Raw genomic sequence first — 26,558 nt, 5'->3', positions numbered from 1 at the left:
AAATAAATAAAATCCTTAAAAAAATTCATTTAAAAGAGTAAGTTGCAGCTCCAATGAGGGCTGCAATTTTTTGTGTGTGTTTTTTCCCCACAACAATCCGATGGCTTCTCTACTACCCCTGATACAAAATACATATATAGAGAGAATTAATGAACAATAGGGAGTTCACAGAAGAAAAGCATGAGCTGAACCTTAAATAAGGGGGAATATGATTAAGCAGGGAGAAAGAAATGTAAAAAGGTGATGATAGTAAAAAGAGAAATTATGCAGGAAAAAGTCCAAGGAATTATATGAAAGGCTGAAGCAGTTCTGCTATACAGAATGTAGTGGATTAAAATCTCTTAAGATTCCCCAAATGCCCTTTGCTGGTTACAAACCACTTTTTTAAGGAATCTTTCCTCCTACAATTTTCCTTTCTCCATTGAAAGCCTCATGGGCAATTCTAACTTCAAATGACCATGTAAGACAGAAATGCTTGTCTGGTAACAAAAAAACACAATACATATAATTACACAATTAAGTGACCAATAACTACTGATTTCAAAAGTGGCTTTCCTGCTAATTCTTTATAAGTATTAATGCTAATTTATATTTATTAGACATATTAAGGTTACTGTGAAAAATAATGTAGCCTGGAAACTGCCAAGCAAATGAAAATCACGGTCTTTAACTTATTGTATTACTTATGGGAATAGATACTAGAAACTGAGTAAATTTTTTTTCTTTTGTTGTCAATACTTTCATTAGTGTCATCTTCACAAACTTGTAAAAAGATTTAAAAAATTTTTGCTGCTATGTGCTCTGAATGTTCATGCAGATATAATGGTATTTAATACAGTCACTCATTTACAGGTACTCAGTTAATACCCAGAACTTTTTTGCTTTAAAATAAATCAATTTGTATGAGTGCTACAATAAAATATCAGAATAAAATCTATTTTAGTCTAGGAAGTGAAAATACTTGCTAATATTTTTACATGAAAAAAAAACTAGTGTGAAAATCTCTATTTATGCTAGAATCATACTTATTTGAACTAAAGAAGTCCAAACATGTCTCTAACTTTAAAAGAACTTTAGAAAATATGATTTGACTGGAGAATTGGGGAAGCAGCCTATAATTCCTTCTCTTCTCTCATAAATAAAGCCTCCCAGGAATCCCAGTTAGATGGCTCTTTATTTGCCTGATGTGCCAGAGATTATATTGAGAACTTTACACTTTATCTCATTTAATGGGATAAGGGAACCATGATGTTAGCTTCTGTGGGAATGAAAATATAAAGAATGCCCTCAAAGAGTTTTTCAAGTATTAGGTTCCTAAGAAGGACTAAAAAGTTGTAGGAATATATTTCTCAATTACTCAAATGGATTTAATTAAATAGTAGTTTCTGTTGATATGGCCAACCCCTTAAATGTGTCTATGACACAGTACTATGGACTTAAAAATTCTAAAATCTGAAGAATTAGAGGAAAATAAAGACCCCAAATTAGGTAGTATTTCACATAGTCTGCTATACTGAACTAAACACAGGTTTGAATGTCTGTTTGTTTGTTTTAATGTGAAATTAGTTCCAATGTTTAATATAACTCACTGTAAATGGGTTTTTTTTCTTTCCCTAATTTCTAAGCTGAATTCCATATGCAACTCAAATTAATTCATATATTTATAAAATATATAAATAATATAGACTCTTTACAGATAACCTAACTAAAATTTCTAAGGCACAAGATCATCAGTCCTCAGTATATTTCCAACTAGGTTAAAATTTGAACTGAATTCTATAATCTACAGTAGAAACAACAGATTTTGATTTGTCAGATGAGAGAAATCAACTCTTTCTTGAGAGAGAAAAATCTCTCCACGAACATAAACTGAGTAACTTAGTTGTTTTAGCAGAAATTATTTATTTTAACAGAAAATAATATAGTGAATAGGCACATTTAGAATTATCCCTATCCCAATTTCATCTTAATTGGATACTACTATATAAAAGAAGTATAATTATGAATATTATAATTGAAAACATAACTACAAATAAAATGAAATGACTATAAATTATCAAGCCTATCTAAATTGCATCTATTTACAAAGGAAATGCTTAATGTTGCCATCATTTTATCAACTAAATATTAGGTCTCTGTGTTTTCCATGTTAGAAAACCAACCAGTGTGATAATATGAGGTCTGAAAAAAATTCACCATGATGACAAACATAAAATTCTAGTTGAGAAGATATTGTGTATACAATATAGCAGAAACAAATCAAAGATAACAAACCTTTAAATCTATTCAGCTAATGAACTGAGTTGTTTTGACTCTGATAACACATCTTGAATAAACTTTTCTGCTATAATCTTCAGATTTCTCTAGATTAAATTATACCCACAAGACTTCATCAATACATATTATGGAAAAGAAAATTATTTATCCTCACTGCCTTTTTCCTTCTGACACAGAAAACTTCCAGGGCACTGAATCTATTCAATCAAAGCTATATATTCCATTCAGTACCTATTCAATAAAATACATATATATTGTTTTTATTTTAAATTTTATACTGAAGAGTATACAGTTTTCAAGTCAAGTTTATTTATATTCCCCTTATGCTGATTAATACAGATCGAATTTCATGGCATTGAGATCAAACCATTAGCAGATGGTGGAAAAATAAGAACAATTATGTTAAAATATGTATGCACTTATGATACATATTAATATAGACCAATCATTATGACGGCGTTCCTTATCCCCTGACAATTGTGTGATCATATCCTGTCCCTTTCATTCTGGGGAGAGCACTCATCCATGCTTTAGGCCTTGATAAAACCAGGACTAGTAACTAACAACAAAAGTACCTTGCCTGGTTATGTGAAACTAGTGAAAGTAGTAAACAATCTCTACTCAGTTCTCAAATATCAATATTTCTTTACAGCGAATATGAATGTGGGCATTTTTGTTCAGATGTCATCACTATCAGAATAAAGGCAGAACATTATCCTAATGCTTCCATTTGCAGTGTTCCTGGTGGAGGGTATCCAGTGGGAGAGACGTGGGGAAGCAGAGTAAGTGAACAGTAGCAGATGAACAGTATCAGTCCCAGAAACCTGACACTGCCCAAACAGAAAGTATACTCTTTGTTATCTCATGAAATGCTGGCTGTTTTTAATCTTTTGAGGTTTAATCACTATTGAGTGATATGCTATATGATAACTCAAATGCTGTCTCAGGCTCTAGCCATCACCTTTCCCTCTTGCTCAGGATATTAGAAAGTTTTCTCTGTGGCTCACTGAGCTGAGCACACAGGCCCTTCCTTACCTGCTCTGGCTGCCATGCAACAGGTTAATACACAAAAGGCAACAATATTCTATTATTTCTGTTGTTATAATTAGTACAATCAAGGCACTACTAATTCTGGTAATAGTTAAAAGTTCATAGGTGAACCTCTGCATGTAGATTTCACATAATTTTTGATGAACAATTCAAATATTTTTAACCAATTTCAGAGATCTCTTCCCCTTGAAAGGTAATATACAGTTATCTTAAGTTTTGAAATTTCATATGATAGCTACTTTAAAAATGTTCTGTATTAAAGACTTTACCATCGGAAATGCTGAAAGTAAGAAGTCACTGTAGTTACCAAAGTTCTAAATTTTCCCAAGACGTACATTTTTTCCAGCATTCACCAAAATAATATTTTAATTGAAATGCTGATCTTAATCTAAAAACAATGGCTCATAAAGCAAATATCACTTTTTTAAAATTGTTTTTAATAAGTCTGTTTTTATTATGCTTTATTAATTTATGTTTTTAATTAATTAATTAATTTTATTATTCTGCTACATAGTCACCATACAGTACACCATTAATTTTTGATGTAATATTCCATGATTCATTGTTTGTGTATAACACCCAGTGCTCCATGCAATATGTGCCCTTCTTAATACCTATCACCAGGCTCACCCATTCCCTCACCCCACCTCCCTTCTAAAACCATTAGTGTGTTTCCTGGAGTCCAGAGTCTCTCATGGTTCCTCTCCCACTCCAATTTCCCCTCCAAATATCACTTTAATTGAAATAATGCAAAAAATCCTTGGTGCCCAATATGGCTAATCAAAGATATCTCTATTACATATGCCATTCAAATGAAAACTGTTTTTCAAGTTTCATTAAATTAATTTCAATAAATTAAATTTCATTAAATTATAGTCATATATAATTTATATAATTAAATATAAGTATATGATATGAATACATAGCTACATAAATACAATACTATTAAAATATTTTATCATAAGACATTTTATTCTTCAGTTCAATTTAAGTAAAGAACAAAATAAATGTTCATGTGGAGATCAGCAATTAAAAGCATTAACATAGCTTCTCTTACTAGTGGACTTGAGTAGTTGCACAATTAAATGGACAATGTAGATAAATGTTCTGTTGGCCTCACTAACATCAGAAAATAACATTTTCCAGTTTTTGCCTTATAAAAGGCAAACCAGAAGAGGGAGATCAGAGCGTGGAGAACAAAGTTTTAAGAGGTGGATTTTAACCACTTCAGTCACTTTTTATTTGGTTCACAGTGCTCAATTCCCTAACAGCTTTACTGCATTATCAGGCACCTAACAAGTTGATTTAAGAAGACTAAAACGGGGGGGGGGGGGGGGAGGAGTATGTTTTTGAACAGTCTTCAATAAAGATGAATTATAATTCATTTACATTTGCATGGTGCTGAGTTTTGGAATAAATTACTTGGCCTATGACATGAGTCAGGTTTATATAAATTTTGGTTATGGTCTCAGTGAAGAAAATTGTAACCCCCAACCCCCACATACTTTTTCAGTTTCATTGTAGGAAGACATCAAAAATTGAGTGAAATTCAGCAATGGAAAATTCCCCAAATAGAGGACATCAATTTTTTTCTGGACATAGTGTTTCAGTTTATAGTCTCATAAAAGTTCAAAACTCACAGCAAGTTCTCTCTTATACTGTTTGATATAGTGTAAACTGAAATAACCTGTTTACAAAGCACCAATTGTTATTTACTTAAAAATAAGCACCAAGTCTTTGGGAAATTCTTTTCTGCAAATGTATCCCATATTGATTTTTAAAAAGTCTTCCTTTAGAGAAACAGGAAGCAATTATCAATAATGGTGGAGAATGGAAAACAATAAAAATATCCTACGTGTTAATATTATAAAACCACTTAAAGTGAGTAACTTACATCATGTTACATAAGTAACATGATATAAGTAACATGAACTTACATAGTAACATTTCTCACGAATGAAGAAATACTTCATTTGTGAGAAAATGATACTAAACGATATTGAGAAAAAAGTAACATGTAGAATCAAATATATGTTATAAATAAAAATTTAGGAGGATCTTAACAGTTGTTGGATATCTTCCTTGTTTGTACCTTGTACATATCTGGATTTCCTCTTTCATAGCAAAGACATTTATTTTATAGCTGAAAACAATAAATAAATGTTGTAAGAGATCCTCATATAGTAAAACGTTATTTTATATTCTGACTCCTAACATCTCTTTTTCTGTATTTCATTCCTTCTACTTCTGTGTTAAAGTTTACACTTTTTTCTCCACTATTTGTCTATTCCATCAACTGCCTTACCCTCTCTTTATCCATTTATTCCATGGTCTGGTTTCTATAAGATCTTATTTAATTTACCAACAGTGGCCTCAACATGCACGATATAGACTATTTAGAATGTTTTGAAAAATAGTCATATTGAAACAATTTTAATGTGTTCACATCTTTTGCCTCGTGACTACACAACCAAATTCCATAGGAAATACTGCTTTTTATTTAGGAAAATAGCCAACATAATTTGTTTTTCAAAATACAATATGCCAAAATATATTACATCAGAAAATAGATTTTGAGAAGCTTCATTTTTGTTACATTGTTTGTTTTTTAAAAAGTGTTATATGAAGAAATAATCCCTCATAATCTACCCATTACCACAACTTGTATCATCTGACATTAATTATTATTTAACTGGCATGGTAATCAACCTAATAACAATTATTGTGATTCTAATCTCAGAGATAAAGAACTTCAGACTTGGATGAGCATTTAACAAAGTAGCATAAGAACATCCAACTGCAAAGCGGCAGAGGCACTTTCCCGGACCCTCTCTGGCCCCCACATAGCTCCTGACTTGCTTCACCATCATTAAGGAGAACATTCTTCTACTGAGCATTGACGGATGGATACCTTAGTTTAACCAACGGAGTGGCAAGTACACCTTGTGTACATGACCCACAACCATGACCAACTATTAGAACCACACCTGAAAACCATGTTAATGGACATTATTCTGAAGAACACACATGCCAATCTCTGAACTTGAAAATAAACACCTCCACTTTCTGCCCACCATCCTTGTTTACCTTTTTACCTGTGGTGTTCCATGCTTTTGCCTTACCAATTTCATGGTCTGGGAAGCTGTTTAAGCTTTTCACAATGTGTTCTTTTACTCATGATTAAAACGCTATTAATTCACTCTCGGTTTTAGTCCTTTCCTTAAAGAGACCATTTGTTTTATGAGAGCCCTATTGCAGGAGAAGGCCTCCTGGATATGGATATCCTAAAATATATCTTTAATGGTTTATGAAAAAGTAAATTTCATTGGTCCTGTTATAGAACTTAAAGTTCATCAGGGTCAAAAAGAAATGGCTGAGCTAAGCTCCTAACTTTAAAAAAAATGGTTAGAGGTTATGATGAGAACACTAGATTTAAAAGGAAGCATGTGATTTGTTTACGCTATCATTAGAAGGTTCTAACCTGCCCTAGTTATGATCATAATAGAGTGAAGTCAACAAATAATTAGATGAGCCTACTTTACTCTCTCAGATCGCAACTGGTAACACAGGCAGGAACTGATTTCTAATTTTTTTTTCCTATTTAACCATAAATATGTAGCAGATTATCTATGTTTAAGAATGAGAGCATGACATTCCCTTTCCAACTTCGTAAGTAATTTAATGTTGAAAACTAAATCCTTAAAAGTTTGCAACCGCTGAACTGAACATGTCAAGCAGCTTATAACATTAGAATTAACCATATAAAATCACCCTGAAAATATTTAAGGTTTCTTCCTCTGGAGCTACAGATATTTTTAGAGATCTTGAAAGCTTTCATTTTGATATAGTTTTTATTTGATTATACACTGCATTTATAGAATTTCTAGGTTGTGCATAATACAACTTCATTGCAGACATCTACACTTTTTAGGCAGTATCTGTTCTTCTAAATTACTAACAGTCAGGTCTCAGGTTGCTTATTTTATATGTAATAAATCATTTACACATAAAATATCAACTGAATAAAGTAATTACTTTCTATGCCAGTTGCTAAAAATGACTAAGTAAACCTAAGGCACAAATTTTTAGAGAAGAATGATGTATTTTCAAGAACTTCCTGTTGATTATTGAGTTTCTATATTACATAAATTAAAGGGTTCATTTCAAGATTCTCTGGATATATATCCTATATGTATGGCTTCTAAATGGTTAAGTGATGTAGACATAAAAACAAATATTGAAAACACTTAGAAGTTGGATGGAAAATAACAATTAGCCTTGACAAGAGAAAACTGAACCACAGCCTTAAGATGGAATGTAGTAATTTCATAATGCACATTTAGTAAAGCTACCTGCTGTGTTTACTAGGGTCATTCCTCCCTAGCTGCTCTTTGCCAAACAAATAATAACATGTGGGGCATTTTGGATTTCCTCTTATCTCTCTGCTAGGATGAAAGGAAGCTTAAGGGCAGATGCTCTTGAGGGCTTTACTCTCTACTGTATACGTTGTATGTTTGCCTGGGTAGATACAAAACAATGCTACAGAAACCCCATAACCTTCTGGCTTTGGAATTTATCAGAGGAATTTTAAAGACTTACTATTTTAATTATGTTTCAAATAAGCTAATGTGAAAATAAATTCACATGCTCCTGCATGGTAGGTAGAAGTATGTCCTAGGAATGCCCAGTATGACCCACCATAGAGGTTATCTTGGAAAAAAAGTTTAGAACAGAAAGGTGCTAAAATTTGGGAGACACATTTATATAAGACTCAGTTTTGTGTTGCTTTTGGTCCTTTATATGTGAATTATGGGCCATGATTGATTTTCTGACACATTTTTCGGGGTATTCCATTTTAAGATTAGCAAAGTGATTAATCTGACTACAAACCTTCTTGTAGTAATGCCTTGCCAAATGAAGATTCAGTCTTAAGCAGCCTTTATACTTGATCACAGAGTTATACATAATTACAAGTTTAAATATCAACTGCTTAGGAAGAACCAATTTTCCCGGAATAAAAACAGCTCAGTTGTGTACTCCCCCACATAAATCCTACCCATCCCCAATCCCTTCAGCTGTTATAAAAGCAGAAATCCTTGACCTCGTCTAGCACCTCCAATATGTGAAACTGGCTCCTGCTGCCATCACAGCTGGCTTAAGAATCCCTTGGAGAGTCATTAGCTACAGAAAGAGATGAAATAGCTTATCTAATGAGGTTACAATATGAGCTGGAACTCTTCATCCTCCTTCAAGCCAGCCATCCAATAATCATAGCTCTCATTCTCACCTCCATATCTTCTTCAGTACCATTTTCTGTACCTGGAATGCTCTATCATTTCTTTTTGATCAAAATACTACACTGTATGAAGCTTGAAAAGCTAATCCAATTATGGCATTATCTTCAGAAGAAAAATGTTGTACTTATAAGACATACTGCATTCCTATGTGTTAACATCTCTCTCTCTTGTTAATTCATGGATTTCTTAAATGAAATAATATATATGAAAACACTAACACAGTGCTTGGTATATAATATGGCTCTCAAAACTGTGAGTTTCTTTCTCTTGCCTTTATTTTGCCTACAAATTCTCACACAGTTTTTAGTGCATGGCAGAATAAATTGGCCTGCATGTCTCCATAGCTCGCCACGATGCTGCCATCTGCTTGGTGAGAAAGTGAAAGAAACGTGTGGAAAGAAACTACTTGGAATCCGACATTCTGAAGCCAATGAGTTCACTGGTTTATGGTATCTAAGTGCAGGTTCGTGGACTAGTGAGTCTCCTTAATGTAGTTTTCACTAGAAAGGAGAAAAACACTTAATGCTATAAATTAGTGCATATTTAATAAAGGTAAATGTATTTTATTTTCTGTCCATACAGTTTTTATGTTTATTTTATTTTATTTTTTTAAAGATTTTATTTATTTATTCGACAGAGCGAGAGATCACAAGTAGGCAGAGCAGCAGGCAGAGAGAGAGAGGGAAGCAGGCTCCCTGCTGAGCAGAGAGCCCGATGCGGGGCTCAATCCCAGAGCCCTGGGATCATGACCCAAGCCGGAGGCAGAGGCTTATGCCACTGAACCACCCAGGTGTCCCTGCCCATACAGTTTTTAAACAACAATTGCTTTTACTAAATAGTGGAGATAAAAGTTTACTGTCATTTGGGGGTATTTTGGGGTTTTTGCTTTGCTGGCTTTATTATTACCCCCATGGCAGTATCATAATGGGATTAGTTGTTCAAGCTTCATGCAGTTTTCCTCATTTATCAGGCTTTCCTTTTTTTTTTTTTAATTTTATTTTAAAATCACCTAAAATTATAGAACCAGAAAATTATTGCTGTGTCTAACCAAAAAAAAAAAAGAAAGGTGGACTTTTCTGATAAGTATTATAACTATTTTTTCAGGTGTTTCAACTTTTCAATCTTTGCTGTTAACTAAATTTAACTTAAATTCTGAATTACATATATATATTCAATATATTATATATATATATATATATTCATCCCTAATATCATAATTTGATTTTACAAATATTTATTAAGGGTTTACTATGTTCACACTACTCTTGCAAAGTGCTTCAGAAATAAGATCAAGGAAAAGAAAGATCTCTATTCTAATGAAGCTTACATTCTTCAGAAGAAAGATAGACAATAATCTTAAAAACTAAGAAAACTGTATGGTATGAAAAGTGAAAAGTGATCTGGAAAAAAAGAAATAGTAAGGCAGGGTCAGGGTGTCAAGATGTTGAGAAGTTACAAGCTGCCATATTAGGTTGGTTGTCAGGATAGACCTAACTGAAAACAGAGGGGTTGAAGGATGGTTTGAAGGAGATGACTTAGCCAAAAGAATATCCAGATGAAGATAATTCTAAGATAGTAAGATTAGCCAGAAAAAAAGGTACAAAATTAGGCACATTTCTGCTGTGTTTTCGGGACCATGTAAGAGACTGATCTGGTTGGAATAAAGGGGGAAAGGGGACAATGGTAGGACACGAGGCCACAGGGGTTAAGGAGGTGGGGCATGAGGCAGAGGACTTAAGGCTTGGTGGAATTTTCTTCCTGCTCTGAGTGAGATGAGAGGCCAAAGCAGCCTTCTGAACAAAAGATAAAGTGGTCTATACTTTAAAAGGTTCTAGTTGTTGTGTTGAAAACAGACTGTAAGGGAAAAAGTACAGGACAACAGACACTTACACTAAAGTTTTGCAGTCATCCAGGTATAAAATGCTGGTGGCCTGGAACAGTGAGACAGCCATGGATGTGGAAAAGTAGTCAGATCCTCTCTCTATATATTTTATAAATATATAAATGTTGAGAGTAGAGTCAACAGAATTTCCTGAAAAACTGCATATATTAATTATCAAGTATTATAGTAATCTTTACTTAGTAACCAATAACTGATAATTATAAACTCACATGGAAAATAATACCTATACATCAGTGACAGTTCATTATAGGTTTTTTGTTTTTGTTTTTTGTTTTTTTATTTCTGTAGGAAACCAAAAGATAAATTTTCTCTCCTGAAGATCCCTCTTACTACTATATATATTTACTAGATATTTAGATGATGGACTATGTATTAATTTGGATACAATGTTACCATAAGAAAATTTGGTAAATAATGAAAGCTGTGACTCAGTGGCAAAATCTGTAGCAAGCACTGTGTGCTATTATTAGTGGGTTACTCATTTAAGGAAAAGAAATCACTGATCCATTTCATTGATTAATTAATGTCCTTTGGAAACTGTAGAAATTTGAACCGATACCATATTTTCATGCCTGGTTCTATTTTATCCAGAAGTGCTTTAGTAAATGTCATATTTTAATCCTAAGAAGCTGCTGCATGTTGGAATATTCTGCAGGTTTAACAAAAGCTTAACGAAGTATTTTGATATATAAGTAAAATTCATGTAAAGATTCAGTATATTAGTTCTTTCATTCCAAAAGAGAATTCTTTAAAATTAACGTTATATTACAGTGATAGGCAGGGTGATTAGACACTGAACATGCTTGGCTATTTTAAAAGAATACAATCATTAGCACAAAATGATTTGTAGTGCAATTTTACCTCAATTGGGAGGAAAACAATTCCCTTTCATATTTAGTAAATATATTTAAGAATGTAGCTAGAAAAAAAAATGGAGCTAGAAAACCCAGGTTCTGATAATGCTTTTCTCTCACATGGTTTTAAAAAAGATGTCATTAGACAGGTCAGATGTACAATTAAAATTGAGGAAAATAGATCTATTTTATAATAAAGAAATATATTGCATTTCAAAATTTCATAAGCATTAGTCAGAAAACGTAATTTGGAAAATTATATTTAAAGCTTACACAGCTTTACTAGTATTTAATGCTTTAGAGACAAGATGGCCCAGCACAATTAGCCAAATCCTGAGGCAGCATTAAAATGCTGAAATACAAGATTGTAGAAGCTTCTCAAGTCTGAAGTTTTCCAAAATAATTTTGATTAGTTAAAATATAATTTCACTTATAAAATGACCCATGGTTTACTCAAGAGTCTGTATATTTTCATATATTTTGTTCTCACATACAACTGCTAAAGAAAAATAGCAGTGTTCTACTTATCATAAATGCTATGGAGAAGACTTAAAAAAAAAAAAAAAGATCTGCAATACACAACCCATAACCTGAAGAAGATACATGTATTTGTACATTTTTTTAAAAGATTTTATTTATTTATTTGACAGAGAGAGATCACAAGTACGTAGAGAGGTGGGCAGAGAGAGAGAGAGAGGGAAGCAGGCTCCCCACTGAGCAGAGCACCCCATGTGGGGCTCAATCCCAGGACTCCGAGATCATGACCTGAGCCAAAGGCAGAGGCTTTAACCCACTAAGCCATCCAGGGGCCCCTGAATTTGTACTTTAATGTATCTCTCTAAAATTGACGTGGAGATGGGGTACTCTTGCTCCCCACTTCAGCCCCAGCCCTAGTTTTCCTATCCATGCAGTTAGGGACTTAATTTAAAATCCTTATTTTGTAGGGCCTCCTTCTTCAAAACACACTGCTACAACATTCTAATAAAGGCTCATTTAACCCCCTCAAAAAAAGAAAAACAACAACATATTACAAAGGGCTATGTAAACATTTGGCATTGGTATTAAAATCTTACGACTCACCTGCATATATATAAACAATGCACTGAACAAGGTCCCACCCCAGTTATGTACAGCATCAGGACTTCTTGACTGTGCGTCCCAGGATCTGCATTTGTAACGTGCATCTGACATGAATTTGAGGGACATAAAATTTTGAGGCTCAAAGAATGGGCGACAGTAGTACATGATTAATTGATGGTATATATATCATTCACAATGGCTGAGAATATGGTCTATAAAGATCAGTAGAAAAGGGAGACTGCAGCAGATCTTTAAGGATGGATAGAATTTGAATGCAGAGAGGTAGGAGGAAGGCACTTCTGGTGAGGCAACTGGATTGTTAGGGAATTGTCAGAAAACAGTTATTAGGTGGTATGACTCAGGCAGTTAAAGTGATTTGGGTTACACTGTGGCTATCAAGCTGCTGTACCAAGCAGATCTCCTAGTACCTCCTCTTTGGTACTGAGTGTTTTGGAGACTGACAGCATATAGTTGAGTATCCCTTTGACAACTCTTCTAGGCTAAGAGCAACCTGGTCCACGTTCACACCCTCAGGCAGGGGCATATCCAACGGCTACAAAATGGCAGGAGTGGGGATGGCATAAAGACCTGGGTTCTTACCCCAATCAGGACAAACTGTAGAGTGCCCTCCCAGCTCCAAAGAACTCTGTGCTATTACTCAGATCATTGTTGTGGATTTATCTTTAAGTTCAAGGATCTCCTCTGCCCAATCCTGCTCCCATGGTACACATAAGAGGTTTTAATCTCAAAAGCAGTCCCCAATAAATTTCCTGCATCTCTGACTCAGAGTCTGTTTTAACCTTGGAATTCAACCAACAATGCCTGGCTATAGCTGAGCTTGCAAATTAACACTTTTCTAGTTCTTTCCTATATATCTGTTTTGTTTGACACAATAAAGGCGTTGTTTGCTTTAAAATTGAATTATTAGACAGAAAATGCGCAATCTGAGGATTTGACTGAAAAATCCTGATTTCTGGAATTGCCATATCTGGCCCCACTGTATATAAACGCATGCATTTTCAGCAAGAATTGGGAGGCCACGGTTTCCCTTGAGAAGAGTCATTGTCTCTCCTTGTCCCTTTAGTTCACACAGCCCCACACTGGCTTCAATATCAATAGGTCCATGTTTAAGAATTTGTTTTAAATGAGTTGGTCAGTTACTCAGGTAAATATCAAAACTCCAGCTTTTAAGTCTTAATCTTGGCTTTTGAAAACACTAGAAAATTAGGAAAGTCCATAAGGCATAATGAATAAGAGCATGATTTGGGGTTTGATTTCTGTGCAGCCTTGGCTTACTCAAGCCTTCCCTATACCTTTATTTCCTCATCTGTAAAATAGGGATGTTAACATCACTTATATGTGAGGATTCACTGAAATAATGAAGGCAAAGAACCTAATACAGAAACCAGCATAAAGTAAATTAAGCAATCAGTTTTTCACACAACACAGATGCATACACTCACACATTTTATATATGTAATACATATATACATATATATAGTTTAAACTCCATGTAATTTATCTATCCATAATACTTTGTATGTAATTTTATACTGCAGGAAAGTGAAATAAACAAGTAAATTTAAGGTGGATATTTGAAAAAAGGAAATAAAATATTTATTAACATTCTTTTCACAATTTAGGTAAAAATATTTCAATAAAATTGTACATTTATCAGAATAAGTATCTTTTATAGTCTTTGCATAACAGTTCTTTTGTCTTGTTTTATAAAACCATGAAGCTTCCTGGAGAAGGAAAAATATTTTTATTTTACAGAGGGATACTTTTCTGATAGACTTTTGTAAATAGATACTCTTCCTTAAAGAGTTTCTGAATTTGAACTCACTAGTTCATCCTAAGAATCATGCTTTTTCCAGCGCAAGTTTTTGGTAAGAGGATAAAGCAGTGCAGTTAGCTTTGGTTCTATCACTGACTGAATCAAGGACGCATCTTAGTGACTATCTGATCCTGACGTTATACCTGTAAACTTGAGGTTCCAAATCCATGAGGTCATTGGATCAAATCAGTATAAAAAAATTATCTGTGGTTTCAGTGGTTCATATAAATCTCTAAGGCAAGACTTCCAAAGGTCACCTGCAGATACTTTTTATTCATTATAATAAGCAGTTCCAAGCACTTAGAGGGACATTCCTTCCTCTACTCTGTGTGTGCACATATGTGGGTATGTGTGTGTGCACGTGTGTGTGTGTGTGTGTGTGTGAGAGAGTTTTAACAGTTATATGAATAAATATATTAATTAATGCTATTTATGGCTCAAATAAAACAGTAGTCAACCAAATTGGTCATTTTCAGTGAAATTAGTCTATAAGTTTGAATTTAGATTTTATTAATGCAGTATCTAAAGAGGAAGCCAACAGAAAATATGATGTGAGAATTTTTATTAACCACAATTATAGCTTTTGTTCATTGTTTTCAATTTCAAATGTGTAATATAGAACTTTTTGAGTACATGTAGTAATAAGCATTTTAACAGTTTATTTCTAAATATTCATCTCTCTAGTAGATGAATGAGTAGGTAGACTAGACTATATTAAGCACAAATATTTGTGCTTTAAAACTTGGGGCTAAATGTATTATTCTTCCTTCCTAAACTGGCCTCTTGCCCCCTCAGTGTGGGCTCTAATAGGGCAAAATGTCTTCATATATATTTAGGAGTCCTGTCATTCTTCCCCAAATGCTCTCCTTTCTCTCACAATCCCACTCATTATCCCCTGCCATTCCTTACAGTTTAGCTCCTGAAACAAAATAATGATTTAAAGTCTATAGAATATAAAGTTCTGAGAAACGTGCATGATTTTGTATGCTTACAGATATATACCATTCATTAGGTACTAAATTTCAATACACAAAGTAGCATGTGTTTCCTGGGCTAGTGTAATCAAGATTGGGGAAAGGCAGCTGTTTGACAATTTTATTTACATTTTCTCAGATTTTATTTTTGAAATTGAAAATTCCATCTGGATTAAAACATATCCCTACAAGGTTAGGAAATCAGAAGCGAAAGAACGCTACCCCTAACTGATCCCACTGGCTCTCACACAGGGCTGCTCCTTAGCATCCTTCAGCTTGATATCATTTTTGGATGTAGCTAAATGCCAGATACCCTGACAAACATACACTCTACCAGCTGGATCTCCATCTGCTCAACTAAACATTTTCACACCAAATCTGTATAAAAAGCTATGTTTTCAAAGACAGTTATCTACAACTGAAATATTAAAATCTTAACTCCAGGAGTCCTTCCACTTACATATTTCACATGCACTACCTCCAAGGATTATCGGTGGTGTCCTTGCTCTCTGTTGTCAATAGTTATCTTAAACCATCCATGAAGGGGCCGACAGACTTCTGGGCACAAGAAATATTTTTAAGGTTTTTCACAGAAGTTTTGCTCGCATTTTTTGATGGGTTTGCTTAGAGAAAAATAACCTGTTTAACCTGTTAACCTGAAAAATAAAATGTTTATGGACAGGATGATTTTTTAGAAATATGCATTAAGTTTATCCTGAGATACCTTTCTTTGCCTACATATGAACTTATTAATTATCAATAAATATGTTTATAATTAAATTCTTATAATAGTTATCAGTCTTTTTAGTTAGGCCTCCATTGTACAATGCGGCCAATAAAATCTCAAGTAATTTTTAAACGTTTCTACCTGAAAACCTAATAAATTAAATTAAGACGGTTCTAAAGAACACTCCAAAAGCCTCAGTGGCTATTAGATTTTCTAGCTTGGGGAAGAATCATCTATAAAATATTATTAGATTTTAGGAGACCCAAGAGCAGATGAAAGGTATGAAGTAAAAAAAATATAGTGATATTGCCATTGAGGCAAAAATGGGATCACAGAACTTATACAACATATAACTGAATACTCGGAAAAGTTTGGAAACAGGAAACTACATACTCTCAAAACTGTGTACATTACCTTTAGAATATATTGATGGCCATGCTTTAAAAAATATGTGTGCAGGTATGTTAGGGCAAGTAGGAGGAGTCCATTCTTTCAGAGTTGAAAACCATAGTCAAGAAAACAAAGAATTAAGAATGACTTCAAGATATATACAGAGAAACACAAGTCTGCATTTCTTAGCACCTTGGCAAACAAACATAAAGTATTCAGAACTTTGCAATTTCTTACACATCAGTCCTTGGCCAGGAAGCAGAGGGAAATGATTGTGTTCTCACGCAAGAATAGAAGTAAGAGAGGTTCTTTTTCTAAGAGAGAGAAGGGGTATGCATAAGCCCTTTATCCATATGTTTTCCATCCACTATTTGATTCTCTACATATTAATAACATTTCAGAAAGAAAGGCATTCTCTCAGGTGAATATACCTTTTTCAGGATGGAGGTTATAGAGGATAAAAAATGGATGTGGATGGGAGGAGGGTGATTTGAGAGGAAGGGAGTGCACATTGAGAGGTTTGGTTCAGGTAAGTATCTTATAAGAAAATACCTTTCAGCCTTCAACTTTACACTTCCCCTAGGGAGACAAAGAAAAGATCCAAATCACAATGCATAAAAATACCTATGGTGGAGGCCAAAATTTCTTTTTAAGAGTCTACCAGCAGAAAAAAATTATAAATGCAAAGAATAATGTAGGTACATAGGGAAACTCTTATAAAAAAACAACTCAATTCTAATGCTAAATTCAAAGCAAGAGACCAGTGAATTTGGAAATAATTGGTTCTAAATGATTTTTACTTCATAGAAATTTCAACATTACCTCGCTTCTTCTATATCTTCTTCTATATTCTCTTATGAATCAAAACTCTTTAAGAAAACAAAACAAAACAAAACAAAACAAAACAAAACCCTCTTCACTTTAATAACCTTCCAGAAGAGGTAACATTCCCCTTCATCAGAACAAATGTCAGGGCTTTTCAATTGCATGATAACACTGGCCAAACCAGAGATGGGTAACGGACTCAGGATAAACATTTGCTAAGATCAATTGGTCTAAAATTCCCCATAATTGCAAGCTTTGTTTCAAATGGTAAAAGTTAGGATAGAACATCTTACTGTACCACACTGCTTCCCACCCTCCATACCTACTCCTCATCTTGCCAAAATACATCCACTTAGAGCACCCGGATGACAAATAAAAGATAAAATAAGAAAGGGAACTTAAAAACTATTCCAAGTAAATGAACTGCCACTTTTCTTAATATTGAAAACAGGTGTACACTTAACCAACACTGATTGCAGTAAAAAAAAAATTGTTTTGAACACATTGGTAATTCTTAATATTTTATATTTACTCAGACACACTTTGCAGAATCTGAATCTATTTAATTGGCTGAAGAAAGGACTTTGAATCATAGAAATATCAATGAAGAAAACTTGCTTAATTCAAGCATTTGCCAAGAAAAAATGGTTATCATCAAACACAAGATTAAATAATTATCTGTTTTCTTTGCTGGCTCAAGATAGTTGTAGTGCTGATGCATACGCTTACTGAAAACAATGATATAACATCCCGTCTTTGCCATCAGTGAGATCCATCAAAGATTCAGGAACATGGGGCGCCTGGGTGGCTCAGTGGGTTAAAGCCTCTGCCTTCGGCTCAGGTCGAGATCCCAGAGTCCTGGGATCGAGCCCCATATTGGGCTCTCTGCTCAGCGGGGAGCCTGCTTTCTCCTCTCTCTCTCTGCCTGCCTCTCTGCCTACTTGTGCTCTCTGTCTGTCAAATAAATAAATAAAATATTAAAAAAAAAGATTCAAGAACAATAATTGTAGATTTATATACTGTCTGATGCCTTCACCAAACATTAGCCATATAGCAGATGATTTTATCCATAGGCTAATGTTCATTCGTGAAAACCTCCTAAGAACAATCAAGAATAGCACCATAGTGATAGTGGAAGCAAAAAGAAAAGAGATTGATATCTATTTCCCCCAATAATCTGATTCCATGAGACACTATGACTTTTTTTTTTTTTAAAGATTTTATTTATGTATTTGACAGACAGAGATCACAAGTAGGCAGAGAGGCAGGCAGAGAGAGAGAGGGGAAAGCAGGCTCCCCGCTGAGCAGAGAGCCCGATGCGGGGCTCGATCCCAGGACCCTGAGATCATGACCTGAGCCGAAGGCAAAGGCTCAACCCACTGAGCCACCCAGGTGCCCCGACACTATTACTTTTTTAACACTGAGTCCCCAGGCCTCAGCAAAATTATTTGAGTGTTAAATATCTAATGAAAAGCATAACTAGAACTCACTTAGAAGAAATGTTGACTAGCCAGTGATCTAAAAACCTCTATATGTGATGATTTCCAGTAATACATGAAAGTTATAAGCAGAAACAAGCATAGAAACCAATTTTTAAAACAGAAATTATTTGTCCTTGGAATTTCTAAGGTAAAATTATATTTTCCTTTCTTCTTCACCCATTTTAATGGGTGAGTTTCCTGCTAATGTGGGAATATCCAGAGACCTCAGATCTCATCATGGCATAGCACAGTTTTGGACTAAAATTCTTCAGAAAATGTACTCCATGAACACAGGAATCTTGTCTCCTTTGCATACTACTTGATCTTTAGTGGCTAGCAGAGGGTCTGATCCATCATAGGCATTTCCTATGTATTGAATAAATGAGTGAATAGGCAGAAACAACTTAGATTGTAAATGTAAGAAAGAACTTCCTAAGATATAAAGCTTTAAGTTTCTTCAAAGATTACTGTCATTTCTTCCTCAGTTTTCCCCAAGTTAGCCAAACCCATTCTTTTAACTGGGACTTAGAGTTCATAATTGGACATAAGAGTCCCAGTTGGAGGTGACAAGTGTAGAGCAGAGCTGAATGTCAGCCACCCTTTGTCTATGGATTAGTGCAATCTAAGACACATAAGATGTTATGATGGCCATTAGACCCATACTGGGTTGATTTTATCAAAAGTTCAGCTTTTACTCCTCACCTTGAAGGGCTATTAACATTTGACACAGATCTCTTGAAACATTTCTTTGCACTTCAAGGCATTAAACTCTGAATTTTCCTCTTATTTCACTGCCCATTCATTCTCTGTCACTTTTCTAATTGTTCTTCATCATCCAGTCTCCTGTCACTCAGATCTAAACTTCTCAAAATTTTTATTGATATGCACTCTCCTTAATATATTGGTTTTCATTACTTTAAATTCCATGTCTACACTGATAACTCCAGATTTATATCACAGACTCAAATCTCACACATAAAGTGCCAGACTTATGTATACAACTGGAAGTCAGCTACAGGGATCTTAAACTTACCATGAACAAAACTGAGTTCCTAAACTTCAAACCTGTCCTCTTTTGTCTATTAACACAGCACCCAAATGTTATTGTTAAAAATGGAAGAAGATTGATGTCTCTCTTCTGTTCAAATTCCAATGGCTTTCCATCTCCACCTAAAGCCAGTGGTTAGGCAGTAGCCCCTCCTGGTCAGTGGGAATAATGTTCTAAGACTCCCAGTGGATGCCTGAAGCCACAAATTACACCAAACTATCTATACTGTTTCTTCCCATACCTACATACTTACAATGAAGTTTAATTTATAAATTAGGCATAGTAAGAGGTTAACAAGAATGATTAATAATAAATTAGAAAAAACGTAATATATTATAATAGAAGTTATGTGAATGTGGTCTCTCTCACAAAATATCTTACTGTACTATTCTCAGCATTCTTCTTATGATATTGTGGGATGATACAATGCCTATGTGATGAAATGAAGTCCGGTGAATGAGGTAGGCATTGTAACACAGGGTTAGGCTACTTCTGACATTTTGGCCATATGTCAGGAATCTCTCCTACTTCCAGACCATGGCTGACCGTGGGGTAAGTGAAACCACTGATAAGAGAGGGAATACTTTCATTACCTGCAAGGACCAACACAACATCCTCCAACTCCATTAATGTTCTGACATTCACTTCTATTTTCCTCTGTTTCTCCACACGAGTTATGCCCACCTGCGAGCTGAACATGCCAAGCATGTTTTTTGCTCAGGACTTTGCACATGTTATTCTCTCTGACTGGAACCTTCTTCCTTGTTTTGGTTTTGCTCTCCTATCTTATTCAGGCTTTTATTCAAAGTCATCTTCTCTATGAAGTCTTTCCTGACAACATTTTAAAAACTGCAACCTTTCTGCTACTTTATCATGCCTTTCCTATGCTATACGGACATCATCTAATGTTTAAAAATTTCCCACATTTAATATATTTTTTTTCTGTTGCACCCTGCACCCCACTCCTACTAGAAGCTTCTTAAGGGCAAATATGTGTGTGTATGTCTGTGTGTGTCTACTGTTTTTTCCTAGTATCTAGAATAAGGTGTGAACGTTATGACCTGTTGAATAAAGATTTTTGAATGATAAAAGAATAAGTGAAAGTCTTAAGGAAAAAACATTTCACTAGTGAATTTTCAAGTATCAGCCATTTGGGGAGAGTTTTGGTGTGACAGAATCCATACGTTCCTAGAAGTGCACCATGTGTCATACTCTATTGATTCCCGCCCCCAACTCAAAATAGAGGAAAGCTGGTCTTCCCCAATTTTATTATCTTTGGGTACCAAGATTTCTCCTAGGACATTGGTTCCTGAGTTACAGCAGTTCTAAAGCATGATATGATTACCATACACTCTGCAAAATTATACATTCTCATTACAGAATTCCCATGGAAGCCCTACATAATCAATGTGACACCTCAAAGAACATAACTTAAATAACTGCTGGGGGAATGATAGGTGAAAGATGGCATAGCCTCTTAAGCAAACCATATACAACCATGGGGTCAAAATAATACTTTGATTAAATAATAAAATAAGCAAAATAAAATAAATAATAAAATAAGAAATGTTCTAAGTTACTAATTTAATAGTAAGAGCATTAAGAAAGAGAAAAAAAGTGCATATATTATAGAATAAATTAATCAAAACTGTATTCTAAAAATCCATGTTCTTCTTCCATGATCAAAACCAACTTGCAGGGGCACCTGGGTGGTTCAGTGTGTTAAAGCCTCTGCCTTTGGCTCAGGTCATGATCCCAGGGTCCTGGCAAGAAGCTTGCATTGGGCTCTCGGCTCAGCAGGGAGCCTGCTTCTATCCTCCAAACCACCACGCCTGCCTTTCTGCCTGCTTGTGATCTCTGTCTGTCAAATAAATAAACAAAATCTTAAAAAAAAAAACAAAAACAAACTTGCAACAATGACACCATTATTTTAAGTCCCATCAACTTCACACACACAATTAACTAACTTCTCATGGAATTGCTGTTAATGAAATAATGCAGTTTTATTACCATTAACTTTTAGCTATTGTCTCCTTTAGAAATTTTATATTTTAGCATCAGTTAGACTGAATAAATACCTTTTTTCTTCAGATCTGTATTGTAATGATATAAGTAATACATGCTTGAGATAAATGACTTCCAAGCATGTCCCTCAGGTACTGAATGAGACATTGGCCATTGAACACCTCCATATCTTTTAAGCAGAAAAAAAAAGTTTTTGATTGCTAATCATCAGCAATTTTTATTTCAGGCATGAAAATATGAAAGCTTTTCTTAATTCATCTAAGCCAGACCATAAGCAATATTAACACAAATATGGAAGTGAAATTTTTATTTTTAGACACAAAACCCAGTAACAGCATGGGGTAGAAGAGGTCTTCCAAGAATTTCACTCTACACAATAGAGAATAAGTGTGCATTACTACAAACTATGAATCTTGATATATTTGAATTTGAAAGCAGTTTCCCAACATAGGTCTTCTTTGTGTACTTTTGAAAATAAGGGGATATCCATTCGAAAGTATGGTTGAGGTTCAATAAATTTAGGACCTTCTGAAGATTCTCAAACATTCTTTCCATTTTCTCAAATATTTTTGATAATGTTATGTGTAAAATAACCTTTTTCTATGCATAGTCTACTTCCCACAATAAAAATATGGCAGAAGTAGTAAGCAAAACCATGTCTCTCTTGCTCAAGGGCCCGTCTTCTTTCCACTATACTAACTGAAGTGAAACCAGGAACAAAGATCAGGCTTGGAATAGAAGACACCGAACAAGGATACTGATAATTAAATTATTAGCACTGTAAACTCTAACCTAAATTATAATCAGACTTATTATTTTACTCTGGTTAAAATAAACTACATTTTGGGGGGAATGAAGAAAATGTCATAGTCAGTGGGATGAGGGGAGGGCATCACTATGGGAAATTGGAATGATCTTTATTATACAATTATTAAACATAGTAACTAAATTCTTTTTCAAACAGGGCATAAAGTGGTAATCATAGAATGAAAATGACTCTTCATCTAAGGTAATCAACAGCATTTTCTCTAAGGACAAAAAATGTTGTATTCTCTCTCTTTATTGTTAGCTTAGGCATCAGCCAAGAAGGCATTTCAAATGGTGATAAGCATTTATTGGAGCCCTTACTCTGGAACTGATCTTAGGACTTGGCTTTATGGAGAACACACACATTTGACCACAATCTTGAACTCTGAGCATTTCTCAAGTGGCTGTACATTAGATCTGCTGATCAAGTTCACATTCAGGAGTGGGCATATAGATCACACATCTCAATAAAGCAATGGCTATTTGAAGGAAAAGTGTTGGAATATAAATTAGCAACATGGAAATGCAATAAAGGTATATGTTTAGGTACAAGTTTTGGCAAAGAATGTATAAATGAGAATAAATAAGGTATGCCATTGTATTTTAGGAAAAGAAGTAAAGAGAGGTGGTCTATTAGTTTTTTCTCTAGTTTTATTATATTCCACATAATACAGTCACATTACTATAATAAAGCTGTGTTTCTTCCAAGGTCTCTATTGATTTTCCTCCAGCTAAGTCCAACTGTATTCTCTCATTTTCTTCACCCTTTCAAATCAGTAACTCTTTTTTTTTTTAAAGATTTTATTCATTTATTTGACAGAGAGAGATTACAAGTAGGCAGAGAGGCAGGCAGAGAGAGAGAGGAGGAAGCAGGCTCCCTGCTGAGCAGAGAGCCCGATGCGGGACTCGATCCCAGGACCCTGAGATCATGACCTGAGCCGAAGGCAGCGGCTTAATCCACTGAGCCACCCAAGCGCCCCAAATCAGTAACTCTTAAATACATCCATGCCTTCCTGAAATATCCAGATTATATCTTTAGCAGAAAACAAATATGAAAAGCACGTATTGGAGCGCCTTCAAATCAAACATAGACGTAGTTCTTTTGTTTTTCTTTTAGAACTTAGAAAAAGAGATTCCTTCTAGAATGTATATTAGGTTTATTATGTATACACATTATGTTCTCAAAGACATGATCAAGGAGAGTTAAAGAAATCATCTGCATAACTGAGACAAAAATTTTTTTCACTTTAAATATGCAAACAATTGAGGTACTGATGCTTTCTTATCCAATGAGTCTCCAATGTAATCTGTGTGTGTGGCAAACAGCAACAACTGCATTATACATTGTCTGGTTTATCAGAGATTTCTTTAATGGTATGTATTTTTCACATTTTAGCTGGTAGGGTAAACCACTACATCATTTTATCTGTTCTATAGTATCCACAAGCCAATATGGAATGAATAGGCTTTCATTACATCAACTCTGCCTTAAGGGGAACACAGACAACTCTAAGTCACATTCACTCACATAGTTCAATTCAATAGAAATAATGTATTAACCTATTTTCTCAAAAAATATGTATTATGCACCTGCTATGCACCTGACATTTTTAGGTGCTTGGCTTTAGAAAACATGTTTAATAAGAGCACTTATTTAAGAATATTCTCACAGAATTGGATTTAAAGTATGTTTACAGCAGAGCTCAGTGAACCTAGTGGGAGCTGAGGAGTGGAAATGAATCAAGCAAAAAATTAAAATAAATAAAGAGTCTTCTTGTAAAATTAATAAATGAATAATAATATTCATAAAATAAAATACAATAATGGAAATTTTAACTTCCCTTACCCTCACTCTGGCAAGTTACATCTCTGCTAACTCTGGCAATAACTCGAAAGAGAACATACTCTAAACAATGAGTTACTTACAGAATGTGGACTTACGGAATATGTGCTATCTTTAATGTGACATAAATTTTTATAAAAATTGCAATTTCTATTTCTCTCTGCTAAGTGGCTTGCGTTTTTATTACATGCAGTTTCTACATAGGAACTCAATCATAAATTTAATCATGTTTAATTTCTTTAATGTATTTGCTCATGGCAAAGTAAGCAAGTTTATAGTAACATTAGTATTGGTTTTGTGCACATCTTGTTTATTTTATTAAGATTTTAATTATTTATTTGACAGACAGAGATCACAAGTAGGCAGAGAGGAAGGCAGAGTGAGAGGAAGAAGCAGGCTCCCTACTGAGCAGAGAGCCGATGCGGGACCCTGGGATCATGACCTGAGCCGAAGGCAGAGGCTTTAACCAACTGAGCCACCCAGGCGCCCAGTGCACATCTTATTAATACACCTTAAATTCTGAAAGCAAAAGCAAGAGATGTTTTAGAAAAGTGTTTTAAGTTTTCAAAACAAATAAAAAATATTCAGAATATTTTGAATTTCAAATTTTCAAATAAACTGATATGATCAACATGATCTGGCAAAGATTTAAGCAATTAAATTGTCCAAAGAGTTAATTTAAATGTGAAAAACGCTGTTCAAATTATTAAAATAACAGAAATTAATTTTACATTTCTAGCAATAATTCTCTAACCTGAATATACAATACCTACAATTTGAAATACTTTCCAATTACTAGAGAGTAAATTTAACCTATAATGCTGGAAAAAATGTCCAAAGGAGCATGTTAGATGTTATCATGACTGCTACTCTGGAAATCTTTATCCTTGTATGTTTTTCCATGCATTGTAACTAGGATATATTATGAATCAAATCCACAAATAGCAAGGTTAAAAGTGTGATGCAAATCCATTTAATTCCCTGATAACCATGACTATATTCGCATGTTTCACTTTTACACTTAATCCAAAAGTAGCATAGATTGTGATATGTCGACCATATTTAGAAATTTTCCAGTATGAGTATGCATCACATGTTTATTAGAATTGACATTTTCTCCAGAAATAGGACAACACAGCTATAAAAATCAAGAGCAGAAAGAGATAGTATAGCGTCGGGAATAAGAGGATTGGCCACAGGGACTGTCTGACGTCACTGGTCACCTCACCCAGCCACTTTACAGCCTTATCACCTTGGGCCACTTGTTAACTTCCTCCCACTTTCTGGATAATAACATATTCTTCATGAAATTGTTGAGAATTTGATAACTGAAGAGTCAATAAAGTGTTAACAGGCAGGGCTGAATCCTTAAATATCTTTTATGTAACTTCAGTCTTGCTTTTTCTGCTTCCAAATAGTATGGGGGCAGGGAACTCAAGAAATATTATAAAAATTCTCTCCACTTCTGTTTTTAGAATTAGAATGAAATGGGACTTTTCATCCAGTGTAAAGCATAATCATCTACATATGTGTTATATTATCTGTCTAGGGTTGTAATAGAAGCTTTTTGCCCTGACCAAACCCGGGACATAAATTCTATTTAAAATTTTACAACTACATTGGTATTTACATTATAATTCCAAAGGATTAGTTAAAGTTCTGAGTGTCATTAGAGACATAAGGAATTACTTTTTTTTTTTTAAAGCAGTGAAATAATTATATTTTTTAAAAAGCACCTGTGTTTTGTGAGTAAGACCACCAGAAAAGATTTAGAGTAGTAAGAAAAAAGAAAGAGGCAAGAGGGAAAAACCTATTGGACCCTAAATTAACCTGTAATATGGTAACCCTGCAGTAATCAACTACAGTTTTTGTTTTTGGTTTTTAAATCCCATGCTATCTATACCAATTACAATGGGACCTGGAAACAATGCATAGTTCTGAATTCTCCTAACAATAATTTCTTTTTTTTTTTTTTTTAAAAACAGGTTTTTTTTTTTTTAAAGATTTTATTTATTTATTTGAGAGAGAGAGACAGTGAGAGAGAGCATGAGCGATGAGAAGGTCAGAGAGCGAAGCAGACTCCCCATGGAGCTGGGAGCCTGATGCGGGACTCGATCCCGGGACTCCAGGATCACGCCCT

The 26,558-nt window shown here is 34.4% G+C and overlaps 1 protein-coding gene across 6 annotated transcripts in view; it reads right to left on the bottom strand.

The window, feature by feature from the left end:
* EPHA7 (EPH receptor A7) overlaps nt 1-26,558 on the bottom strand; it is a 171,206-nt gene that overhangs the window by 61,156 nt on the left and 83,492 nt on the right. Inside the window, exon 6 of one of the 6 annotated variants that reach the window (XM_044245454.1) lies at nt 10,477-10,605. The exons of the other annotated variants lie outside the window; for them this stretch is intronic. Within the exon in view, the coding sequence (XP_044101389.1) occupies nt 10,511-10,605 (95 nt within the window). The 3' untranslated portion in view covers nt 10,477-10,510. Of the gene's footprint in view, nt 1-10,476; nt 10,606-26,558 lie in introns of those variants that run through there. 6 annotated transcript variants of the gene reach the window in all.

The sequence above is a fragment of the Neovison vison genome, chromosome 1 (genome assembly GCF_020171115.1).
Source record: "Neovison vison isolate M4711 chromosome 1, ASM_NN_V1, whole genome shotgun sequence".
Classification (NCBI taxonomy): domain Eukaryota; kingdom Metazoa; phylum Chordata; class Mammalia; order Carnivora; family Mustelidae; genus Neogale; species Neogale vison.
The sequence above is the reverse complement of the archived record's forward strand: the minus strand, read 5'-3'. Positions and strand labels throughout refer to the sequence as shown.